General features: G+C 44.4%; 1 protein-coding gene across 5 annotated transcripts; it reads right to left on the bottom strand.

The window, feature by feature from the left end:
* Nucleotides 1-887: 887 nt before the first annotated feature.
* Nucleotides 888-21,251, bottom strand: SLC25A25 (solute carrier family 25 member 25). Of its 5 annotated transcripts, none has more exons than XM_075259675.1 (11): nucleotides 20,851-21,251; nucleotides 8,037-8,163; nucleotides 7,609-7,696; nucleotides 7,234-7,269; nucleotides 6,987-7,098; nucleotides 6,469-6,627; nucleotides 5,289-5,441; nucleotides 5,042-5,149; nucleotides 4,797-4,964; nucleotides 4,482-4,632; nucleotides 888-3,568 (listed from the first exon to the last, which is right to left on the bottom strand). In XM_075259675.1, the coding sequence occupies exons 1-11, from the start codon at nucleotides 21,205-21,207 to the stop codon at nucleotides 3,384-3,386; spliced, it is 1,644 nt and encodes a 547-aa protein (XP_075115776.1). In that variant the 5' UTR covers nucleotides 21,208-21,251; the 3' UTR covers nucleotides 888-3,383. The 5 variants fall into 5 exon arrangements, with proteins under 5 accessions (XP_075115776.1, XP_075115779.1, XP_075115780.1 ...); XM_075259678.1 differs by lacking the exon at nucleotides 20,851-21,251 and adding an exon at nucleotides 11,720-11,995; XM_075259679.1 differs by lacking the exon at nucleotides 20,851-21,251 and adding an exon at nucleotides 9,560-9,843.
* Between the last annotated feature and the right edge of the window lie 503 nt (nucleotides 21,252-21,754).

Below are 21,754 nucleotides of genomic sequence, written 5' to 3'. Positions count from 1 at the left end.
CCAGACTACCTTCTACTGACATCGGCACCCCCCGATCTCGCCGCAGGGGGTGCCGATCAGCTTCAATCTGTGGCGGATCCCTTTCGATCGCGCCGTGATGTTTCACGGCAGGATCGAAAGGGTTAAAGCGTTCAGTCGGAACTGAGTCCGACTGAACGTTGTTGAGGGGGTGGTTAGGTGTCAGTAACACCTAACCCCTGCCCTCCCCCCGCCCCACCCCCTGCCTAGTGAGTCTCTGAAGACCGGCCGTAAATTTACTATCGGCTGGTCTTAGAGACCAGGACTGCTGGCCGTAAATTTACGGCCAGCGGTCCTTAACCGGTTAAAGGGGCAGGGTGCTGTGGATGACACTGTTACACAAGGTCCCAAACACACAGCTTTACTCCAGGTCTCCATAACAACCGATTGCAGGTTTTTCACTGATATTTGAAATGAGATACACATGACGCTTATGGACACACACAAATGACATACAAAATACACATGTGCAAAACTGGAAAATTCTTATATTGCCACTACACAAACAAAATTAAATATACCCGTGCAAAGCCGTGTCCTCCTGCTAGTGTTATATGTTTAGCAATATCTAAGCCAGGCCAGTCCTTAAACGTACTCTTGTGTTTATGAGATTATACCTTGAAGTCACTCTTATGAGATCGCCTCTCACTGCAGGTTACAGATTAACAGACTGCTCCTTCTAGCTACATGTAAGATATCGGTGGCTTGGGGACTGAGACTTGGACTATCCGGTTTTACGCAGGATAGACTGGATGGGAAAGTCTTGAAGCTTGTAATGTGCTTAACATATGAAAACATTTCTTGGAACTTGCCGGTATGAGGGGGGGTGGGGGTGGATAAATATGAAAAAGACCCATAAACCACAAATATCACAATATAAAGACTTTATTAAACAGACTCTACCACAAGCGCTCTTGGCATGAACTGCATTCCGCTTACAGCAGGCAGGATTAACATGACATTAACATACAATTTCTCACTTCTTTGCATTGATTCTTGCTTAGAGTATTGTGGACTCATTCTGTATATTCCTTTTGCGACAAAGGGAGCTGAAATGAATGCTTAAGCTTAGTAAGTATTTCCTCAGATGCAGCAGCTGCTGTAGAACTGCAAATCCCAGCAAGCATCAACCCCGTTTGCGGGATTTTACCGCTGTACAACAGCTGAGAGATACTGGGTGCCAAAGACTAGTGAACATTGACAAGATATAGGGTCAGACTCTACATCCATGTCTAATAAAGCAGTCTTCTAGCAACCAGCACCTCTTCCGCTACACCTCCCAAAGCATGCTGGGAGTTATACTTCTAAACTGAGCTGCAACACCATATGGTTGCTTCCTAAATCCAAGACTGGATAGCAGGCATAAAAGAAACAAACAGGGAGAAAAGCTGCAATGTGATAAAAGGGGAAAGATAGAAAGCACCAGAACATTCACTCAAATCTCCAAACATCCTATTTAAAGTGCAAAGTATCTTTATGAGGTCTGAACAGATAAATGATCTGTTTGTGAATCCCAGAAACGTTCCTTGCTCCCAATGACCTAAGAACGCGTGAACAACTCGCTGACGTGAAATGTAACCTCTGGTGAAATACGCTCCACAGATTAGAGTCCACTTTTCAGCAGGGAGAGCCTAAGCAAGATCATGAAATTAGGGCAGAGGTCACTGTACACAATTGACCAAAGTACCTACTGCCTACAATCCGCCACTTGTATACTCATCAAGGAAAAAAAAATAAAGGATGAAACGTAAAACAAGTTAGTGAAATAAAAAAAGGCCATAATACTCTAAATATAATAGAACATTTGTAAAAATAGCTCAATGTTACTTATTATAAATAAATAGGTAATAAATATACAAGCTAGGCAGTAAAAACATGAAACATGAGAGGAATGTGCAACAAACACCGTCCTGGACAAACACAGTGAGCCTGTGTATGGATGACAGCGTCTGCATTAATTAAGACAATCGCTGTTGCTAGGTAACCCTACAACAGTAATTTACATACCAGTCCTAATGGCCATGCTACAGCTAGGATGGACTGTGTACTATTGTGTACTGTCACTTAGACACAGTGAAGGTTATCAGTTCACCAAGAAGGAGCAGCAAGCCCCAAACCCATGACCACAGGGTATGGTCACTTCCAGAGCAAATACCGTAATGGCCCTTAAACTCAGGTAGATTCCCTGCCTGAAACAAGTGAATATGATTTCAGCTAGAAAACTATTGTTAAAGGGGTATTTAAGAATTACATAGTGATCTGAGAGTCCAACACCCCGGCCCACAATAGCAGGTGGTTGAGGCTGCAGCCTCTTCTCTGAATACCAAGCACAGCACCATACATAACCGTAGCAGTGCTTGGTAATGCAACTTAGCACCATTCACTAGAAAGGGACAGAGCTGCCACTGTACCATGTGACCAATGAATGCGACATTAGCACAGGCAAGACACTGCAACGCTGATCCCAAGGAAAGGTCTTCAATAAGTCCCAGAAAACCCTATACAATGTCAGAATCACTTTCCCCTTTACAGAGAATGTTCTGGCAACAAACAGGGATTTTTATGCCCATGTAACAGATGTCATCAGTAAGAGCTGATCACTGGACCAGTTTACAAGGGACAAAGATCTGGAACAAATGTTCCTATAGCCAATGATCTGCCTCAATAAAAGGGCCATATAACCTTCACTGGGTCAACATGACATGCAGATGTGGTTACGATGATCTCTATATGGCACATGACCCAGACAAGTATGAAAGGAATGCATAACTACCGGGATGATATGCCATTTAGAGTCGGGTATCAGATATATCTCAACCTGCAGAATGGTCAATTGTCAAGCAGTGAATGAGGCAGTCATATCAGCGCCAATTGTGAAACTGAAAACTTCAAAAATTGGGTAATGCCATTTCACAGACCCAAAGCAGATAGCATGGCCTGTTAAGTTACAACTATTCACCGCCTACTGCCTTGGCAATTGCACTTTGTCAATACACATGCTGCAGGTCATAACTTCACACTATATTACATACATTCAAATGAACTCTATACATTAAACAGGGAAAGATGTAAAACATTAAACCAAAAAAAAGAATAAAACAATGTAAACACGGCTCCAGCTTGGAAGTTGCTGGTGGCCCCAATGGAGAAGAGGGTGGAATGGGAGCAACCAGCAAATCAGATCAAGAGTTCTTAGCTCAAATGCCAACGCTTCATGTCCTTCAGTTTCTGGGGTCATCACAGCTTTACTGTTGCCTTTAGTGTTAAACACATTCACAGAATGAAGACGGGACCAATCACATCCAGGGAGTTACGCCCCAAGACTACAGTCCATTGTCCAATAACCGCATTGCATCTGTGGCTCATCACCGAGAGGTCACGCCAAGTGTCATTTTTAGGTTTTCATACACCACATAACTGATGCTGACCGCAGGGATCACCTTCATGAAGTTGGGGGCCAAACCCCGATACAGTCCAAATGCACCTTCTGTCTTTATAATGTGCTTGAAGAGCTTGCTCATGGTCATCTGTGGTGCTCCTTCAACAGACGCTTAAAAAAATAAATAAATAAATAAAGTTTAATAAACTGAAGTATTACCGCATATACTCAAGTATAAGCAGACTTTTCAAGCACATTTTTCATGCTGAAAAATCTCTCCTCGGCTTATACACAAGTCAGGGTCCACAGAGAACAGAAAACTGGAAGGGGGAGGTCATTTAGTGCTACTGCTATGTGACTGGCGTGTCAAGAGGTCACGTGACTGATGTCAAAGGTTGAGTCTAAATCCTATTAGCCTTTAGCATCTACCCTGCAGATGAGTGGCCAGGATTGTGTCTTATGGAAGATGTCTATTGTATGGAGGAGAGGAAGCTACAGTAGAGTGACACACACAGGGACCTTCCTTTAGTTACTCTGCCTATTAATGTCAGGCATTTGGGGTCATTAATTTAGTTTCAGTAACTCCATGTGCCTCACATTAATAGTTCACCCCATCATGTCCCTCACATTAACCCCGTGTGCCCCATATAAGGGTTACTAATACTTGAGACACATGGGTGTACTAATGAAGGACCTTAATTATGAAGATACCTAATTACTACATCCATATGTCCCACATATCAGTAACTCTTATGTGAGGCACACAGGGGGTTAGTGTGAGGGACATTATGGGGTTAACTTCTATTACTAGGATCCCCATGGAGTTACTAAGCTGCAATGCACAGGACCAGACTATCTGCAATGGTGGATTTCCCCCCCTCGGCTTATACTCGAGTCAATAAGTTTTCCCATTTTTTTTGTGGTAAAATTAGGGGTCTCTGCTTATATTCAGGTCAACTTATACTCAAGTATATATAGTAAGTCATAAATTAAGGGATATTCTAGGTATAGAAAAACCCTTCAAACTCCCTGCTTTACATTCACCAAACGCTTCCATAGGTAAGGAGTCACTGCTAAGGCTTACCTTGTGCTTGCATGCGAGTCCTGACCAATGCTAACGGATAGCTGGCAAGTTGCCCACATGTACTGGATATGGTCCCACAAGCCAGTAAGACAAATACTCCTGGGTCAGCACTACTTGTGGCATATCTGCTCAGCCAGGCATTCTTCAAGGTCTGTATAAGAGGAGCAAAAGAAAGTTAGGACTTAGTTACAAATCAATATTAACCAACTATCTGCCAATCTAATATATATATATATATATATATATATATATATATATATATAACAAAAAAAAAAAAAAACCTGAAATTGTCAAAATGAAGTTCTAAAATCTCACCTCATACACTGCCAAGTCAATTCCAGCATAAGGAATAATCCCCAGCATGTTGGGAACATATCCTTTGTAAAAAGCAGACATTCCCTCCTTCATCATTATTTTCTTCCCACAGTCTAACATTCCTTCGTATTGACCAGTCTTGCGCAGAGCCATCCGTGTTTTCAGGACCTGAAAAAGAACTAACAGGTTAGTCACTTGAACAAGCACATGAAGTCCCTGAACAAAGTGCTAGGACTATGACTTACCTCCATGGGGTAGATGCTACTTTGAGCAATGACTCCAGCAAGGGATCCAGCCACTAGTCGCTCGCGGATTCCTAAAGTCTCTTGGTCACTGCCTATGAGGCGTTTAATCTGCAGAAGACAAAATAAGACTATTGAGTCTCTCTATCTATATAATATACATACACAAAGTCCCACAGATAATGGAAACCAGACCCTGGTAAATAGACTGTAAAGTCAAAAACTATAGGGATTGAGCAGACTGTCTCACCTGTTCATAGGCCATGAACTTAATGGCAGATTCTGGTGCAATTTTGATGACATTGATGCCGTTTCCTCTCCACAATGAGCGGAAGCCTCCTTCGCGGATCATGTGTGTGAAGCCACCCAAGATAGACATGTTATTGTTACGGGAAGCATGAACCTGGAAAAGGGAACATGAGATGCAGGTTCAGAAACCAACGCTAATCCAAAAACAATGGCTTCTGCTTGTTTGTGTAAGGGATACCTAATCCTAATAGGAATGTTCAGTGCAGGGTACTTTGGCTCAAGACTGATGTCACTGAGCGGCCAGTGCGTCACTGCTATAATACTTTTAATAAAGTTATATAAAGACATGCTGGACTACCTGCTAGTGCTGTAAATACTGTAAAGGCATGCCCCAATACAAGGGTCTCATTACATCAGCAAAGACTTGGAGGATGCCATAATCTGGGAAGGAGTTTAGAAGATCTTGGCAGACTAAGGGGTCGTTCACACTACCGTTGGTGACAGTCAGCAGTGTCCGTAGCTATTGGCTGTTACAAGATTTTAGCAATGGACACTAGCTGAACTATCAGTAAACCGTTAACATTTCCATTTCATTAGGATTTTAGCTTGTGTCAGTTTACACCCAATCCATCAGAAGTCCTTTTTTTTCCAGTGGACCAAAAAAAAAAAAAAAATAAATCCTTGGCCTTAGTTGAACATGCACAATTAATTCGGGTGGGGGGACAGACAGGAGGAATGGCTGTCAAAGGAATGACCTCTATATAATCTATTAAACTTAGTAAGGGATTGCATTCTCTGCCAAAATGTAATACTACCGGAAAAGTATTTTACACTGACAGTTTGAGAATGGTAGCAATGCCCAGACCTGCCAGCCCTGACACTCCAATAATTTCATCACACGGTGTTCTGCACTAAGAATGGCTGTATGCCAGAAAGCACTTTGTTCTAGGGCACACATTGATCTGACACCTGACTCAATAGTTCAAAGTACAACATTCCTACCATTTATCTCTATCATAAAAAAAATTACACAATCGTCCCCGGTTACAAGAGTGAATTTCAATGACGAATGAAAAAAAAAAAAAAAAATAAAAAAAAATTCCAGTCATCCAGGTCACCCTTGTGAGGCCTGAAGTTGGTGAATGATACAATAAAAGCGCCCATATAGTGTAGAGACACACCTGCATGAGGACTTTCAAACGATCAAGGGGGGCTGTACATGTTCGAGACACAGCGCCTGCTCCGCCACCAGCGACTAGATGTCTCCACCACATCCCAGTTTGCTTCTCTTCAACTGTAAACTCATCTGGAACAATCAGATTTTCTCCTACATCAAAGATCTGCAGAGGGAGAAGAGACACTGGATAAGGATCGGTGGAATCCAACCAATAGGTAAAAGCCATGCTCTGAGTCAGGCAGCAGCCGAAATGCTGTCACCACCTGCAGCAAGAACTATTGCTACACTGTTAATGCAAATTTTTCTTGCCGGCACATATATAAGACAAGAACTTCCGGGTGTTAGCATAACAATGAAGTGGAGGCTAGTTGCTGCAGGGGGTGGAATAAACCAGCACAAACTGACTGGGATCAGCTACTGATAACATGTCACCTGGTGACAGGTCTTCTGCATTGAGTCTGCAGATGCCAAGATGCATCCTGAGACTAGAAATAGGAGGAATAGAAACATAAGCTGGTTTACCGTAGAGTGCTTCCAGTACAGGATGATTTCTGGAATGTTCTCTGCGGGGTGCAAGAGGTGATAGTCCCTCCACTCATTCCAGTCTATTGTCATTGTACCATTCTTATCCATGCTGTAAGAAAAACAAAACCAAAGTTACAGATTTATAGACCCAAAAATTACATTGGCAAATCCACAGGCAACCATGCACTAAGCAGAACAAACCACGAGACACAGCGGGAGGGAGACATGATGGAGACATACTTACTGGGTGACAGGACCCCAGCGGTGGCCCGTCCTAATTCTGACAGCCACACAGACAGAAGCAAAGGGAAAAGATAGCACAAAGCAAATTGTTACTCCCTGCCAACTCAGTAATACTCCAGATTTCCTAACCTGCTGGTAAGGAGCCTAATAATCAGCGTCACCCCCCTCACATTCCCTAGCTCAAGTCCAAAATCAATTTTGGAGGGATTTGGGAACTGTGTCAAGTTAATGGGGTATTAAATGACTTTGTCGCATTAGGCTGGATAGGATCTAGGGGAGAAACCCGAGACAAGACAACTAAAGATGGAGTCAGCACACTACAGGGAACAGAACACAAGACACGCAAGGCTGACAGTGACATTTGTCGACTGCTTACCTCTTCAGGATTTTCTCGGCCTGCTGCTCAGAGATGTTCACTCCTAGGTCTCGGAGAGACTGCATTATTTCTTGGGCATCGATCCTTCCTATGGAATAAAAGTATCAGAAAGTCAGAATTCGGTAGATTAGATACAGGAAATGTGATATTAAGGTTTAGATTCACTTCTTGTACCTCAGATGCCCCCTAATCAAAAAGGTGCCCAGGGAGGCCTATGTTCATTTAATGGAGCCAATATAATCACAGATCAACTAAATACAGCTTTGTCGGATTTGCTTGCCCCCATACAAAGCTGAACATCTGCGTCAGAGCACGGCTCCTGCCAAAAAGTATTCCTAAGCATATAAGCCTATGGGCAAACAACCAATGCAGAATCTGATGCCCGGTACAGGTGCGCTGCTGGGATGAACATGAATAGAAATACTAACCATCATTCTTCTTGTCCAGGCTACGGAAGACTAATCTCAGCTTCTTCTCATGATCGCGGAGGTAGTGCACAAACTCCTCAAAGTCTAGCTGTCCATCACGGTCCTTATCGCCAGCTTTCACTATTTTCTGTTGGAAAGAACAAGATCAAGAGAGTTAGTGGCGTCACAGAAACATGCAGTATCGCTGCTTTATAATTATAGATACAGAGATGTCAGTCCCAGCCAGGCACCAAAGATGCAGGTTGTATCTGCTGTGCTTAGGACACAACAGGATTCCAATACCAGGACATACCCATCAAAACCAGTATGCAAAAGCTGACTCACACATCCTCAGGGTATGTCCAAGGTATAAGTGTGAAACAAGTGGCAGAGGTCAAAGACATTCACAGCTATCAAGAAGGAAGTATTCTGATCATGAAAGTTCTTCAATTAGAACGAAATTTTACTTTAAAGTCACCAAATTCTGAAAGCTATGATAGACTGTGGCAAGCAAGGGGTTAAGATGGCACCCATCATACTGCCAAGTAGAGAGATGAGCGGGATCAGCGGGGAGCTTTACAGTGACCTTTGTAAACTGTCTGAGCTGCAGTCACACAACTCCCTGCGGGGACACCAAGTGCTGAAATCTAAAGATAGTTGGGTGTGTGACATTAGGGAACCGTGACCGACCAGCGGGCACAGGGTCAGCTGCCAGTTTAACAAGCGATAGAAGTCAGACGAATGCACCCATGAATATAAGAAAAATCCATCTCTGGAAACTTCTCTGATGATAGCTCACTAGCTTTGCTGATAAGGAAATCGTTATACAGAACTTTTACACATTCCAATGCAGAAAGTGTCTAATGTCTTGGGAGTCTACAAAAGACGCCTTCCCCCCCCCCACACAAAAAAAAAAAAAAAAAAATGCATCTGCCATTTTGTGCTGCAGTTCCAGTATCAGAAGCAGAGCAGACCCTGCACGGCATAGCACCATTGGATGGGGCCATCACCGAACCAATCTACAGCAGTAACCTGAAGAGCACCTTTAGATTTAGGCTGTAAGCTGCACGGCAAAAAACGCACTAGATTTGTACACCGTTAATTACAGTCGTGTGAACATGCCCTAAAATTGCAATGCATGCATACATTAAAAAAATGCATAAACTAGATTTAATATACGTTATACAAATAAGTAAAATATATAAAATTTCTGTAGAGGCTGTAATTTTAGATCTGACTAAACTTTATATATTTCTCTTCAATTCACTAATGCCAACAGACTGAAGAAAAACTGCATCCAAACTGCACATGTGAAGGCGCCCTTACATTTAGCACCCAAAGCAATTCATATAGATATCTTCAGATACAGATCTTCAGTTGAAAAAGCATGCAAGGTGGAATGTGCGATCAGTACTATAGACACCGACCAACATGGTGTCATTCACAGTGACATGGAATAAGTCAAGTCATAGGAAGAAAAAAAAAAATAATTGCCAAAGCCCAAAGGGTTTAAGAAGAGCAATGAAAGTCAGCAAAGGACTCACCTGCCTCCATGTACGGTAGGTAGAGAACTCCTGAGAGGGAACCAGAACACTTAGCCTAAAGATGGACTTCAGCTCTGATGGGAGCCCATCTGACTCAAAGTACTGAAACTCTGCCGGAGACTGGTCGAGCACCGGTACGTACAAGCTGAGACAAAGCATGGTGAAGGTGCTGCCTACACCTGCACGGGTAACAGAGTCTTGTCCCTGTGCACCAGCAGCACACCTCTCCTCGTGTAACTGCACAAGCCGGCAGGTCACCAGCTTTAGGTATCTACGCCCAGCTGTGATTGGGAGACTGAGACCTGCCCCCTCCCATTGAAGTCACTCCAGCTGGAATAACCGGCCTTCTACAAGCAGCCAATGGCAGCAGGGGCAAGTCCCCAGGCGTGACCAGGGGTTATCCAGCCATGTATCTGGTGCACAGTGCAACAATCGTCAGGAAAGGAGCGACGTGACAGCAGCTGTAGAGGGGAAGCAGACTACAGATTCCCTGGGGTCACTAAATATAGGAGCACATCACAAGGTGAAAGACTCAACATGCCGAAGGTATTCAATGTCATAATATTAGGAAGGGCAGGACATTGGGCAATCCCAAGACTAAAATAACCATTTTTACAGCTTCATGTCGTACTGTCAATCACATGAACCACCTATCTGAAGGTAGAGGAAGTTCTACAAGCAGTTCAGAAGTGTACCCTAACCACAAATACTAGAATTAGTGCTCTGACCTATTGTCAGCAATCAGATCATGGAAACTAAAGTGATAATCTGACAATAAGTATCTCCTATCACTAGGAGGGAGGTCCCAAGCATCTAATTTTTATGAAGCAGCATTAGTGCCAACTCTACCTCCATTAGTTACTATGGAGTCATGTATAGCATTAAGCTAGTGCCAAGCATATGGGCACGACCACCTCCATTCAAACAGGGGGCTCAGTACCCCCATTCTAGTGATACGTGCAGGGTCCTAGTAGTCATCTGGTGGATAGGGAATAACATGTCCAGAATACCCCTTTACTATAGTATCAAAGTGCAAATTAGCCCTTTATCATGAATACAACTACATGGGATAGCAAGAACAACTACAAGTAAATGAACAAAAAGAATCATAAAAGTCACCCAAAACCTACCAAAAGTCTAAAAACTAAAAAAAAAAAAAAAAAGGTTTTCAATATGTGCCACTTTTTGACAGGTTTATTTTAACCACTCACCAGTTTTGATGATACGGGTAGGGTTAACCATGAAGGGCGTGGCCTGCAATTAGTCTCTATAGAGTGTATAGTCAATACATAGTATACATGTATATTTATAATACAGACTGCCAGCTGCTTCCAGGACTGCTGTATACTTCCAGAAGAGACAGCGGTCCAGACAACTGCATGGAGGGGGTCCAACATCCAGCCCTCTTACCAATAAGATATTTATGGCTTATCTTAAAGAACAGGCCAAAAATATATATAATATAAATAAATCTATCTTGTGAGTCTATGTAAAATAAATGGGCAGACTAATCTAGGAGTGCAATGCAAGGACAATAATATACAGCAAGCTTCAGAAAGTCTCCTCCACTTAACAGGGTGCTTGGAAAATATGAGACTTGTCACTCGCCACTGCCTAGGCCTACAAAATAAACTAAACCAGGCAGGAATTAACACAATTGGCTGAATCATTAGAAGCTTTCACGTCTCTTAACTCCTTAAGGGTGCTGTTGCAGCTTTACTAAAACTGGAGCAGGCTGTCACTCATACGCTACCTGGATACTTAGGAGATAATCGGCTGATATCAGAGAGGTATCAAGATTAGGCAGGTGACAACCAAGAGATCAGGTCTGCTGTAGTAAAGCCGCACGTGAGTCTGTGCTCAGCAAGTACCATGAATGCGGGCACAGACTACTTTGCCACTTTGACCGTCTCGCTGCCAATTATTGGCATAGGAGACACTGAAGCAGAAAGCCTTTAACAATTACAATTCCGGACACATACTGAGAACTCTGAAACCGTGTCACTGGTACGTTACCATGAATAAGCAGTATTGTGGCAGTCTCTATAGACTGTAGAGAGTCATTTATTCACCCAAAACCAGAATTAGCATCAGAAACAAAAACTGAGTGTTTGAGGATCAGGAGGAGACGCCATCGATGACTAAAGGGGTATTCGTTACCTGCTTCAGGTCCTTCAAGGGTGCCACCACCATCAGTATCACCTGGCCCTCAGATTCGCTTTGCTCCTCTTGCTCCGAACCCTCCGCACTCAGAGAGTTAGGTTTATTGTCTCCCTCACATGCGGCCCAGGTAAAATTCATGCCCAAGGCCTTCCTTATAAACTGAATCATCCTTCCCTGTGAGCTCAAGATCAGCGAGTACAGATGCTGTGTCACCTGGAACACACCCTAAACTCCTTGGAGATCCTCTGCAGCTGCAGGCAGTGCTGTCATACGTCTATGAAAAAGCAGTAGTTGCTGAGAACATGTGAGGAGAGCAGGGCTGGCTTTATGCTGTAGGCATCTTGTACAGGAACACCTGGAGTCTCCGTTTCACCGTCACGCTGCAAATGCACACACCAGAGGACCAGAAGCCGGCTGCTCTGACTCTGCATTCACACTGCAGCAGGGTCTAGCCAATCACAGCCATGGACATTAACACGTTCTCCAGTCAAAGTATAGAGCATCAGGCAAACCAGAAGGAAATTCCTGCATCACTCCTGGCCCGTCACCAGACATTACAGCCAGGGGGATCAATACTGCTATGCCAAGTCCTCTACTACGCAGGAGAATATCTGCATGTGGCAACCCCATCTGTAAGTATGACGACCAGGTTATAAAAGACTGCACAATGTAGGGCATCGCAGACAATGGATAATTGATGCCCTCAGCCGCTGTGCCAGGAGTCATCTTGCATCAGACATCTAATAGCAGAAGAGAGATCTGTTACAAGTACCCACATCTTACCACCAGGTGGCAGAGTCAGTAATGTGCCTTATTAAAGTCAATTTATGGTTAACAAGTTAGTGAGGACCAAAAGACACATGCTTGATTGGTACAGGGGTATCTTAACTACATACTGAGGTCTATCAGAATATAGCATCAGAAGGGCCGATGACTGCACTCATTTTGCGCCATAGCTTATATATCATATTGCCATAATAAGCAGAGCCTCCCCTGATATAATACAGAGCTCTTTAGAAGCTAAATTTGCAAGGGTCCTCCATGGGGGGCCCTGGTATCTGACAAGTCAAAAAGATAGTCAAGAGTGGGGAGAGAGGCGCTGTCCAATTCTATGACACTAAATATTTCTTAATGCGTTCAATAGGTGTTAAACCTTCTCATCTAAGGATTGTTTGCCTTTAAAGGCCAGAGCCCCACGGTCCGGAAACGCAGCGATTTGCCCGCAATGGAATCACCACAGGAAAAGACGCAGCGTTTTACAGTACTTGCAAGTACTGCGGAAAAAAAAAAAAATGGCAGCGCTCCATTCTGTGTACCTGCTGCTGGGAACAGCAGATCACTGTGGTATATGCCGGACCCCCACCAAACTGACATTGACAGACTATTCTTTAGATAGATTCTGAAAATAGCCTATAAAACTCCTTTATCTGCTGGAATCCAGTTCTTTGGATAAACCTACATCTGTTTTCAGTAGAACAAGTGGCTTTTCGGTGATGCACCAGGTATAAAAGATACAGCCATATAGTTATGTAGGCTTAGTGCTATCCCTGGATCACATGGAGGGGTCTTCACATATAAGAAGCCAATCTACAGGAGCTAGCATTTGTAAAGAATCCCAAACATCCATCATCTCAGGAATGTCGCCTTATCTTGGCAGGAATAGGCGGATGACGTCAGACGAGGTCTTCCTGCTTTACATGTGAAAGTTGCATTACATAGAGAAGCCATTGAGGTCAATCTCTGAGGACCTGAAGGAATGTTGTGGAAAGTAAAACCCCTACTATAAGGGCGGACTATGAGCAGAGTAACTCATTCGCATACTTTGTAAAGGAGGGATACATTAAAGAAGTGTATACTTTATACAGAGCTCAATGACACGTGTAATACAGCAAGGTTTATAATTGCTCGGTATAAAGTGCCATACTGTATCCAACATACATATGAAGACATAGGCGAACACCACAATATAGCCTGGCATCGGACATTTTTGACCAAAGCCTGACAAGTGTGAACAGAACTTTATTGCCTTAAATAAGGCAGTAGATCTATCCATACCGGCTGAGGGGAAACAGTCCTGAAGTCAAAGTTACTGTATTCCTCATTACAATACAGGAATAACATGCAGGACACTGCCTAGGTCACTTATGGCCACCAGTATATCATGGGACTAGGACATTGAATGTTGTGGCCTATTTGCTACTTATCCACTCAGTGCCATATAACAAACATTTCTAAAACCCTTTTCTCATAGGGACTCTCAGCGTAGGGAGTGTCGCGGAATAGGGTTGTTGGTGGATGGCGCTCATCCACAAAACCCATAAGAGTAAGAAGCCAATTTACCCATCAGTATACTTTTAGCATGTGGGAGCAAACACAGGGACAACATACAAACTCTCTCCAGATGTTGTCCTTGGTTGGATTCAGACCCAGGACTCCAGCTTTGCCAGACAACATTGCCTAATGACTGTGCTTAGTACTGAAGTGCTGCCCCATAGACATCAATGTCACAGTACTGCAGTATCTACATCTGCCACCAGTCTGTAAACTATAATAGGAGCCGTGCAGCGCTGGTACAGCTGATCTGCAGGGTACCCAGGTTTTGGACTCCTGCCAACTCAATATTGATGGCTTAGAGTCTAAGCCTTAGACCAAGAATAGGCCACCAATAGACAACCCCCTTTAATGTTAGTACAATAATGCTTGTAGTCTAACCATTCTCTAAGCATGAGAAGTTGAAGATATGTAATCTCCATATTTTTCTAGACTTTAGCCACCCTTGAGAATTCTATTAAACATTAACTGGTTACTTTGGTCTATAGATTGCTGAGGTAATGGCTAGCACAGGAGTGGCCTATATAAGGAGATCACTCAATGGAAAGGTGAGCAAGGAGACCAAGAGGAAGTCAGTGCGTGTTAAGATCCTAACTGGATTAAGGAAATGATGGAGGTACAAAGCACATTATAAGGCTAATCCTGAGTCAACAAGACACTGCTTAAATACAGCAGGGTTATATACATCTAGAGATAAGAGGGAGAAGGATGACCCCCAGAGATGAAATGAAACTTATCTTTGTCAAGACACCAGTAACAGATCTTTACACAGTAGATCCAGATGAAGAGGTGACTGTACATATACGGTAAGTATAGGGTAAATCCTGTGCTGTATAATGTCTATGGCAGTCACCTCTAGCTTATATACACTCACCGGCCAATTTATTAGGTACACCTGTCCAACTGCTCGTTAACACTTAATTTCTAATCAGCCAATCACATGGCGGCAACTCAGTGCATTTAGGCATGTAGACATGGTCAAGACAATCTCCTGCAGTTCAAACCGAGCATCAGTATGGGGAAGAAAGGTGATTTGAGTGCCTTTGAACGTGGCATGGTTGTTGGTGCCAGAAGGGCTGGTCTGAGTATTTCAGAAACTGCTGATCTACTGGGATTTTCACGCACAACCATCTCTAGGGTTTACAGAGAATGGTCCGAAAAAGAAAAAACATCCAGTGAGCGGCAGTTCTGTGGGCGGAAATGCGTTGTTGATGCCAGAGGTCAGAGGAGAATGGCCAGACTGGTTCGAGCTGATAGAAAGGCAACAGTGACTCAAATAGCCACCCGTTACAACCAAGGTAGCCAGAAGAGCATCTCTGAACGCACAATACGTCGAACTTTGAGGCAGATGGGCTACAGCAGCAGAAGACCACACCGGGTGCCACTCCTTTCAGAAACTGAGGCTACAATTTGCACAAGCTCATCGAAATTGGACAATTGAAGATTGGAAAAACGTTGCCTGGTCTGATGAGTCTCGATTTCTGCTGCGACATTCGGATGGTAGGGTCAGAATTTGGCGTCAACAACATGAAAGCATGGATCCATCCTGCCTTGTATCAACGGTTCAGGCTGGTGGTGGTGGTGTCATGGTGTGGGGAATATTTTCTTGGCACTCTTTGGGCCCCTTGGTACCAATTGAGCATCGTTGCAATGCCAAAGCCTACCTGAGTATTGTTGCTGACCATGTCCATCCCTTTATGACCACAATGTAGCCAACATCTGATGGCTACTTTCAGCAGGATAATGCGCCATGTCATAAAGCTGGAATCATCTCAGACTGGTTTCTTGAACATGACAATGAGTTCACTGTACTCCAATGGCCTCCACAGTCACCAGATCTCAATCCAATAGAGCATCTTTGGGATGTGGTGGAACGGGAGATTCGCATCATGGATGTGCAGCCGACAAATCTGCGGCAACTGTGTGATGCCATCATATCAATATGGACCAAAATCTCTGAGGAATGCTTCCAGCACCTTGTTGAATCTATGCCACGAAGAATTGAGGCAGTTCTGAAGGCAAAAGGGGGTCCAACCCGTTACTAGCATGGTGTACCTAATAAAGTGGCCGGTGAGTGTATAAATATCTCAGTGACTTCAATGGTGCTTTCTATTGGTATAGACTCCCAGTGAAAACCTTACAAGAGGTGCAGCTTCCTGGAGAGTCTTCTTTGGCAATAAGAACTAAATAGTGGCGTGTACAGAATTGCCTTCACGGGAGCTTTACATGGTCATTTCCATGGTAGGTTGACATTTACATGCAGCATGCCACACTTCAGTGCATGAAAGACGTCACCCAGATCCATCATCGAGTACAATGTTTTCTATAGGCGAGACCTTATATTTTCCATGTGTTAAGGATTAAGGAACCAAACCTAAAAAGGAATTCAAAACCTTAAAGGGATTCTACCACTAAAACGCAGTTTTTTCTGCTTTAGAAGTCGGAATAGCCTTTAGAAAGGCTATTCATCTCTTACCTTTAGATGTGGTCTCCGCCGCGCCGTTCCTTAGAAATACCGGTTTTTTACCGGTATGCTAATGAGCTCCGCAATGAGGGCAGGCTCCAGCACTCAAACTGCGATGGGGGCGTCCCCACTGCTGCCCAAGAACCCGCTCCAGCGACGCCTTCTTCAGCTGCATCCTCCCCTTCTGTCGTCTTCCTTCTTCATTGGCTCCGACGCCTGCGCAGTCGGCTCCGAGAGTAGAGCCGACTGCGAGGCCGCAAGGCAAGACTGCGCAGGCGTCAGAGCGGACGAAGGAGGAAGACAACAGAGAAGGGAAGGATGCAGCTGAAGAAGAAGGCGTCGCTGGAGCGGGTTCTCGGGCAGCAGTGGGGACGCCCCCATCACAGTTTGAGTGCTGGGGCCCGCCCTCATTGCTGCGGAGAACTCATTAGCATACCGGTAAAAAAAAACGGTATTTCTAAGGAACGGCGCGGCAGAGACCACGTCTAAAGGTAAGAGACGAATAGCCTTTCTAAAGGCTATTCCGAAGTCTAAAGCACACAAAACAGCGTTTTAGTGGTAGAATCCCTTTAAAACGGGTTGTCCGAACTATGATATTGCTCTCCATTTCCTCTTCTCCTGCCAGTGACAACACATCCATCTGTCACATGACCAAGCTGCACCTTGGTCCCATTCAAAAACCAATTGAGCTGCCCTGCAATACCAAGCACAGCCACTGTACGGCACATCAGAGACCTGGTATACCCCTTTAGGCTAAAGCCCCACATAGCAGGCCACAGCGGAATAGCGCTGCTGGAAAAACAGTGGTGGAAACACGCCACAGTATTTCCCGCAGCACTTTTCATAGAAAGTCCACAGAGGTTTTACTCCACATAGGGCCCCCAATCTTAAACAGGTTTTCCAGGCTGATCAACTAATACACCATCCCTGAAGATCAGCAGGAGTCCTCACCAATCAGCTGTTTGAGGAGACGGCAGCCTCTTCAAAGACCCCCAGCACAGTGGCACACATTGTATAGCGGATTGTGCTTGGAGTTGTAGTTCAGCCACATTCACGTGAATGGACATGTGGAGCAGCAAAGCGCGCCGCTATCACTTCAAACAGATAATCCACAGGGGTTGGGTGTTGGACACTTGCTGATTTTTTTTTTTAATTAACCTCTACTAAGGACAGGTCACAATTAACATAGAACAGAAAACCCCTATAAGGTATTTATACAGTAGTGTTACAGATGTAGTAGAAGAAAGAAATGCCTGGTGGGGAGGGGCAGACATATACATACAATGGGACAGTGTGACAACATAGTGCCACATTGTCTGTTATCATCCAGAAGATTTCATACAATGCAGTTGAGTACAAGTGAGCTCAGCTATGGGAGATATTGTGCTGGGCGTTTTCCCAGCACAGATTAAGCTACTTCATTGTATAGATGCACATGGGCGGTATGTGACAAAACGACATCACTAAACACAGATGAGTAACCATACTAGAGGACTGAGTCAGCGCTCAGCAGTGAACTAACGCGGCATGAGACCTGTCAGCGAGGCCTACAGAAACCAGAATAGCACACCCACAATAAAAAAACTCTGAACTACCCACTCATTGCAAGAAATCCTGTAAAATAATCCTACAAACAGGCCTTTAGCGCCAGATTTCGCACCTGAAAGCCCCTTCATATAGGGCTGTGCCTGCAGCAAGTACATGGATTTCAGTAAGCCCTATTCAGATATAGGCACATATGACCATTGTTACAGCCAAAGCCTTATACTTATAACCTTACAATAACATACTTAAACATAACCACCCCCCCTCCCCACTTCAGCAATAACATACATTAAAAACGCTAACATACAGCGACTTAGTGATAGGGGACCACAGTGTGGCTGGTATTTCATCAGATGTAGAGCTGTCATGGGCCCTACCTATTCATTGCACCAAAAACCTTAGCATCAGCCCATGTGCATTTAGATATTGATGCATTTGTTATTTAGAGCTAAAGAAAGGTCTCCATGACACCTAAAGGGGTCAGACCCGAAATGATCATCAGGCCTCGGAACTTGTAATATGATTGCATCTAGAAGATAAGCATCAGAGGCTATTCCAGCCTTTACTATTATATATTCTCTCCCCTATCAGACCAACACATGAAAGAAGATATACTGCACCATCCAGCTTTTCATAGGTTCTGAAAGACACTGATAATCACTATACGGTTACATCTAAGTTTCAGGAACAGATCCAAAGAAGGGAAGATTAGGAAATCTTTTCCTCCATGATCTGTTCCCATTTAAAGGGGTTTTTCAGTCCTGAATTATTTGTTCATAATGTAATTCATAAGTATGTGATTTGTGCAGGGTCCAGGAGTCAGGCCCCCACAGATCCCATACTGGTGACCTATCCTGTAGATAGTCAGCAATATGATGATAACTGCTTTAAGGAGCAGAAACATGGTGGCACAAGAGCACATCAAGGACTTGGCACTTATTTCATGTGCTCCCCAACCACAGTTTCGTCATTTTATAAGCTCCTGTGAGCCGGGCCCACAATCTTATGGTTTACGTTTATTTTTTTTCTACATGGTAAAGTCTTATATGACTTTTTACACATCCTTAGACTTGTAAACCGCTACAAAATATGTTGCCACTATGTCTTGTCAGAGACCTGAAACATTATCTCACTGCTCTGTGTGTGAGTAGGGGGATGGGAATTTGTTAACATTCTCCATGCTAATAAGGAGACTCAGCCCAAAGTTATTTCAGGCATCCCTGTTAGAGGCAGCACCTCCGGGTGACCATCCTGTCAGATGTTAATGGAAGCCATTTGCTAGACAATACAACTGATATGGGTGGCACACCCCTGTGACCATGGAAATCCTCAAGTGGAGATTGTATAAACAGAGAGTGTGTGTGTGTGTGTGGGGGGGGTGCACGTCCCATCCCCCACTACATGGGTGGGCAGATACACATAGATCTGCAGTGTTTATTTAGCTCAGAGGATAGCTTTCCTCACCTGCCCCTAACATTTATCAGAACGCCAGTCACTTTGTAAACTGCAAGTGATTGCCAAATGCCATTAGTAGAGGGGGAAAAGTGTATTGACAATAGCCAGGACTGTTACTGCTGTAACAATGATGCACTAGCCACAGAATTACAGGGGTGCGAGCCATGTGATCATGAGAACAAGGACTGGCGTGGTACATGTGATCACCATTACACAGAAGTAACTGGAGTGGTGCCCATGCCATTCATTGAAGGTCCCTGTAGCAGACATCCATCACTTACTCCAGTATCCACGGAGTAGGTGACAAGAGTTAATAGAAAGAAAACCCCTAAATAAACGATAGTCCACCAGTACGCAAGTCATCAGATTCTACTGAAAATGGACCACAGGTTTCAGGACTGGTTCTGACCCCAGGTCATGTGATCTTACCAGCACCCAAATGGCTACACCTTCTCCCTTGTGTTCATTGCTTGTACTATGAGGGGCAGATCATCATTATGATGCATGAGCCAGCGCCATAGCACAGCTAACATGCAGTATACACAGGAGAGGGGAGGAAGCTGAAGTGACTCAAGGGCCAGGTGTTCCAATCATGTGATCAGGCCATCCACACTAGAACATGGGGGAAGCAGGTACTGAAAGCCTCATGAAAAACCTCTTTAAGATGGGTCATCACCTTTAGAAGAGAGAATCAGACTGTTGGACGACCTCCCCACACAGAGATCACCTCATTCCCAGGGTGTGCACACCCAGCATTGTCTAGATAACAGGAGCACATGCTCTGGGAAACAGCTGATCCATGGAGGAACCCAAAATATAATTGATTGCCTAGTTATAGATCTAGTCTACATCTATTCACCCGAAATCTTCCTTAAGGATAGGCCAACATTTTAAGAGTTGGATAAAGCCCTTTAAAGCTGCAGAAAAGAAAGCTCATCACATACAGTCACCTATAGCATAAACCACACTGAGCTAAAGTCCCTGTGACAAGGAACAGTCCAGATTAGCAGGACCCCCACAAGACCATTTACCTGGGTTGATGGTCAGGCTTCATTCATAGTCTCTTGGACTGGCAATGATAGCCATGTGTTGTAGTAGCCCCATATTGACTAAACATAGCCACAGAGACCATCAGTTATATGCTGACCATTTGTTACAGTGTAGAACAGAGGTATCAGGCCCAACTAGAAAGGACACAGCTGTAACAAACCCTCAGCAGTGATATAGGTATTCAGTATCATACAGATCTATACTATTAGTGCATGGACTACATGTCCCAGCATGGCCTATCAAGCATAGTAATACAAGCCCACCCCTTCCCAGCCCCTCTTACCCTCAGCTCCAGCTCTGTCCGGTGCACTCCCAGCTTCTTCAGCCCCACAGCCAGGTCATTGATGCAGATGGCACCATCTTTATTAACGTCTAGCTCCTGGAAGAGAATCTGCAGCCGCCGCTCATGCTCAGGCCCGCCGCACAGGGCGCCTCCGCACGGGTCCGCAGCCAAGGCAGCCGCCAGAGATGAGGAGGCCTCGTGAGTGTGAGGGGAGCCCGTCAATGTATCACACTGGCAGAACACCCCGCTCAGCAGCGGCGACACCAATGTGCGAGGACGGGCCATAGACGGTAGGACGGAGCCAGCAGGCACTTGACAGATCCGGGAGTCGTCAGCCACGAAGCTCGTAGTACTCATTAAATGCCGGTATATGGCGGCAGGAAACGCATCAGCTCACACCTCCCTGACGTAACCAGCCGCTTCTTTCCCACCCACAACCAATCACAATGCTCCTCCCACTGCCACGACCAATCAGAATCCATAATCTTACGGGGTGTGCCAGTAAGGTGAATCTAATCTGCTATTGGCTTTTATGAAGTAATTGACAGGTGAAGTAGCCAATCACATTTCACGCATTAGGAGGGAAACGGGGGTGGGCTCTTTTCAAATTTAGAATCAACTCTGAATCGCCGATAGCTTTCCCTCATAGTTTATTTCAGTCTTATCGTAATCAGCGTTGACATAATGTTCTCACTCTTACTGGAACTATACAATGTAATGCAGACGTTTATAATCTAGTTGACCAATAGAAAAGCAGAAACAAATGATTGGCACGAGTATTAACCAATCATCAACAAGCAATCTTTACGGTCACGACTAGCCCCTAAGAAGAGGCGTTGTTTAGATTGATAACCTATTGAGCCAATGAGCGCACAGATCACATGAAGGGGCGTATCCATCTCTC

This window comes from Leptodactylus fuscus, chromosome 11 (assembly GCF_031893055.1).
Source record: "Leptodactylus fuscus isolate aLepFus1 chromosome 11, aLepFus1.hap2, whole genome shotgun sequence".
In the NCBI taxonomy this organism is placed as follows: domain Eukaryota; kingdom Metazoa; phylum Chordata; class Amphibia; order Anura; family Leptodactylidae; genus Leptodactylus; species Leptodactylus fuscus.
Note: the sequence above shows the minus strand (reverse complement) of the source record. Positions and strands in the feature narration are given on the sequence as shown.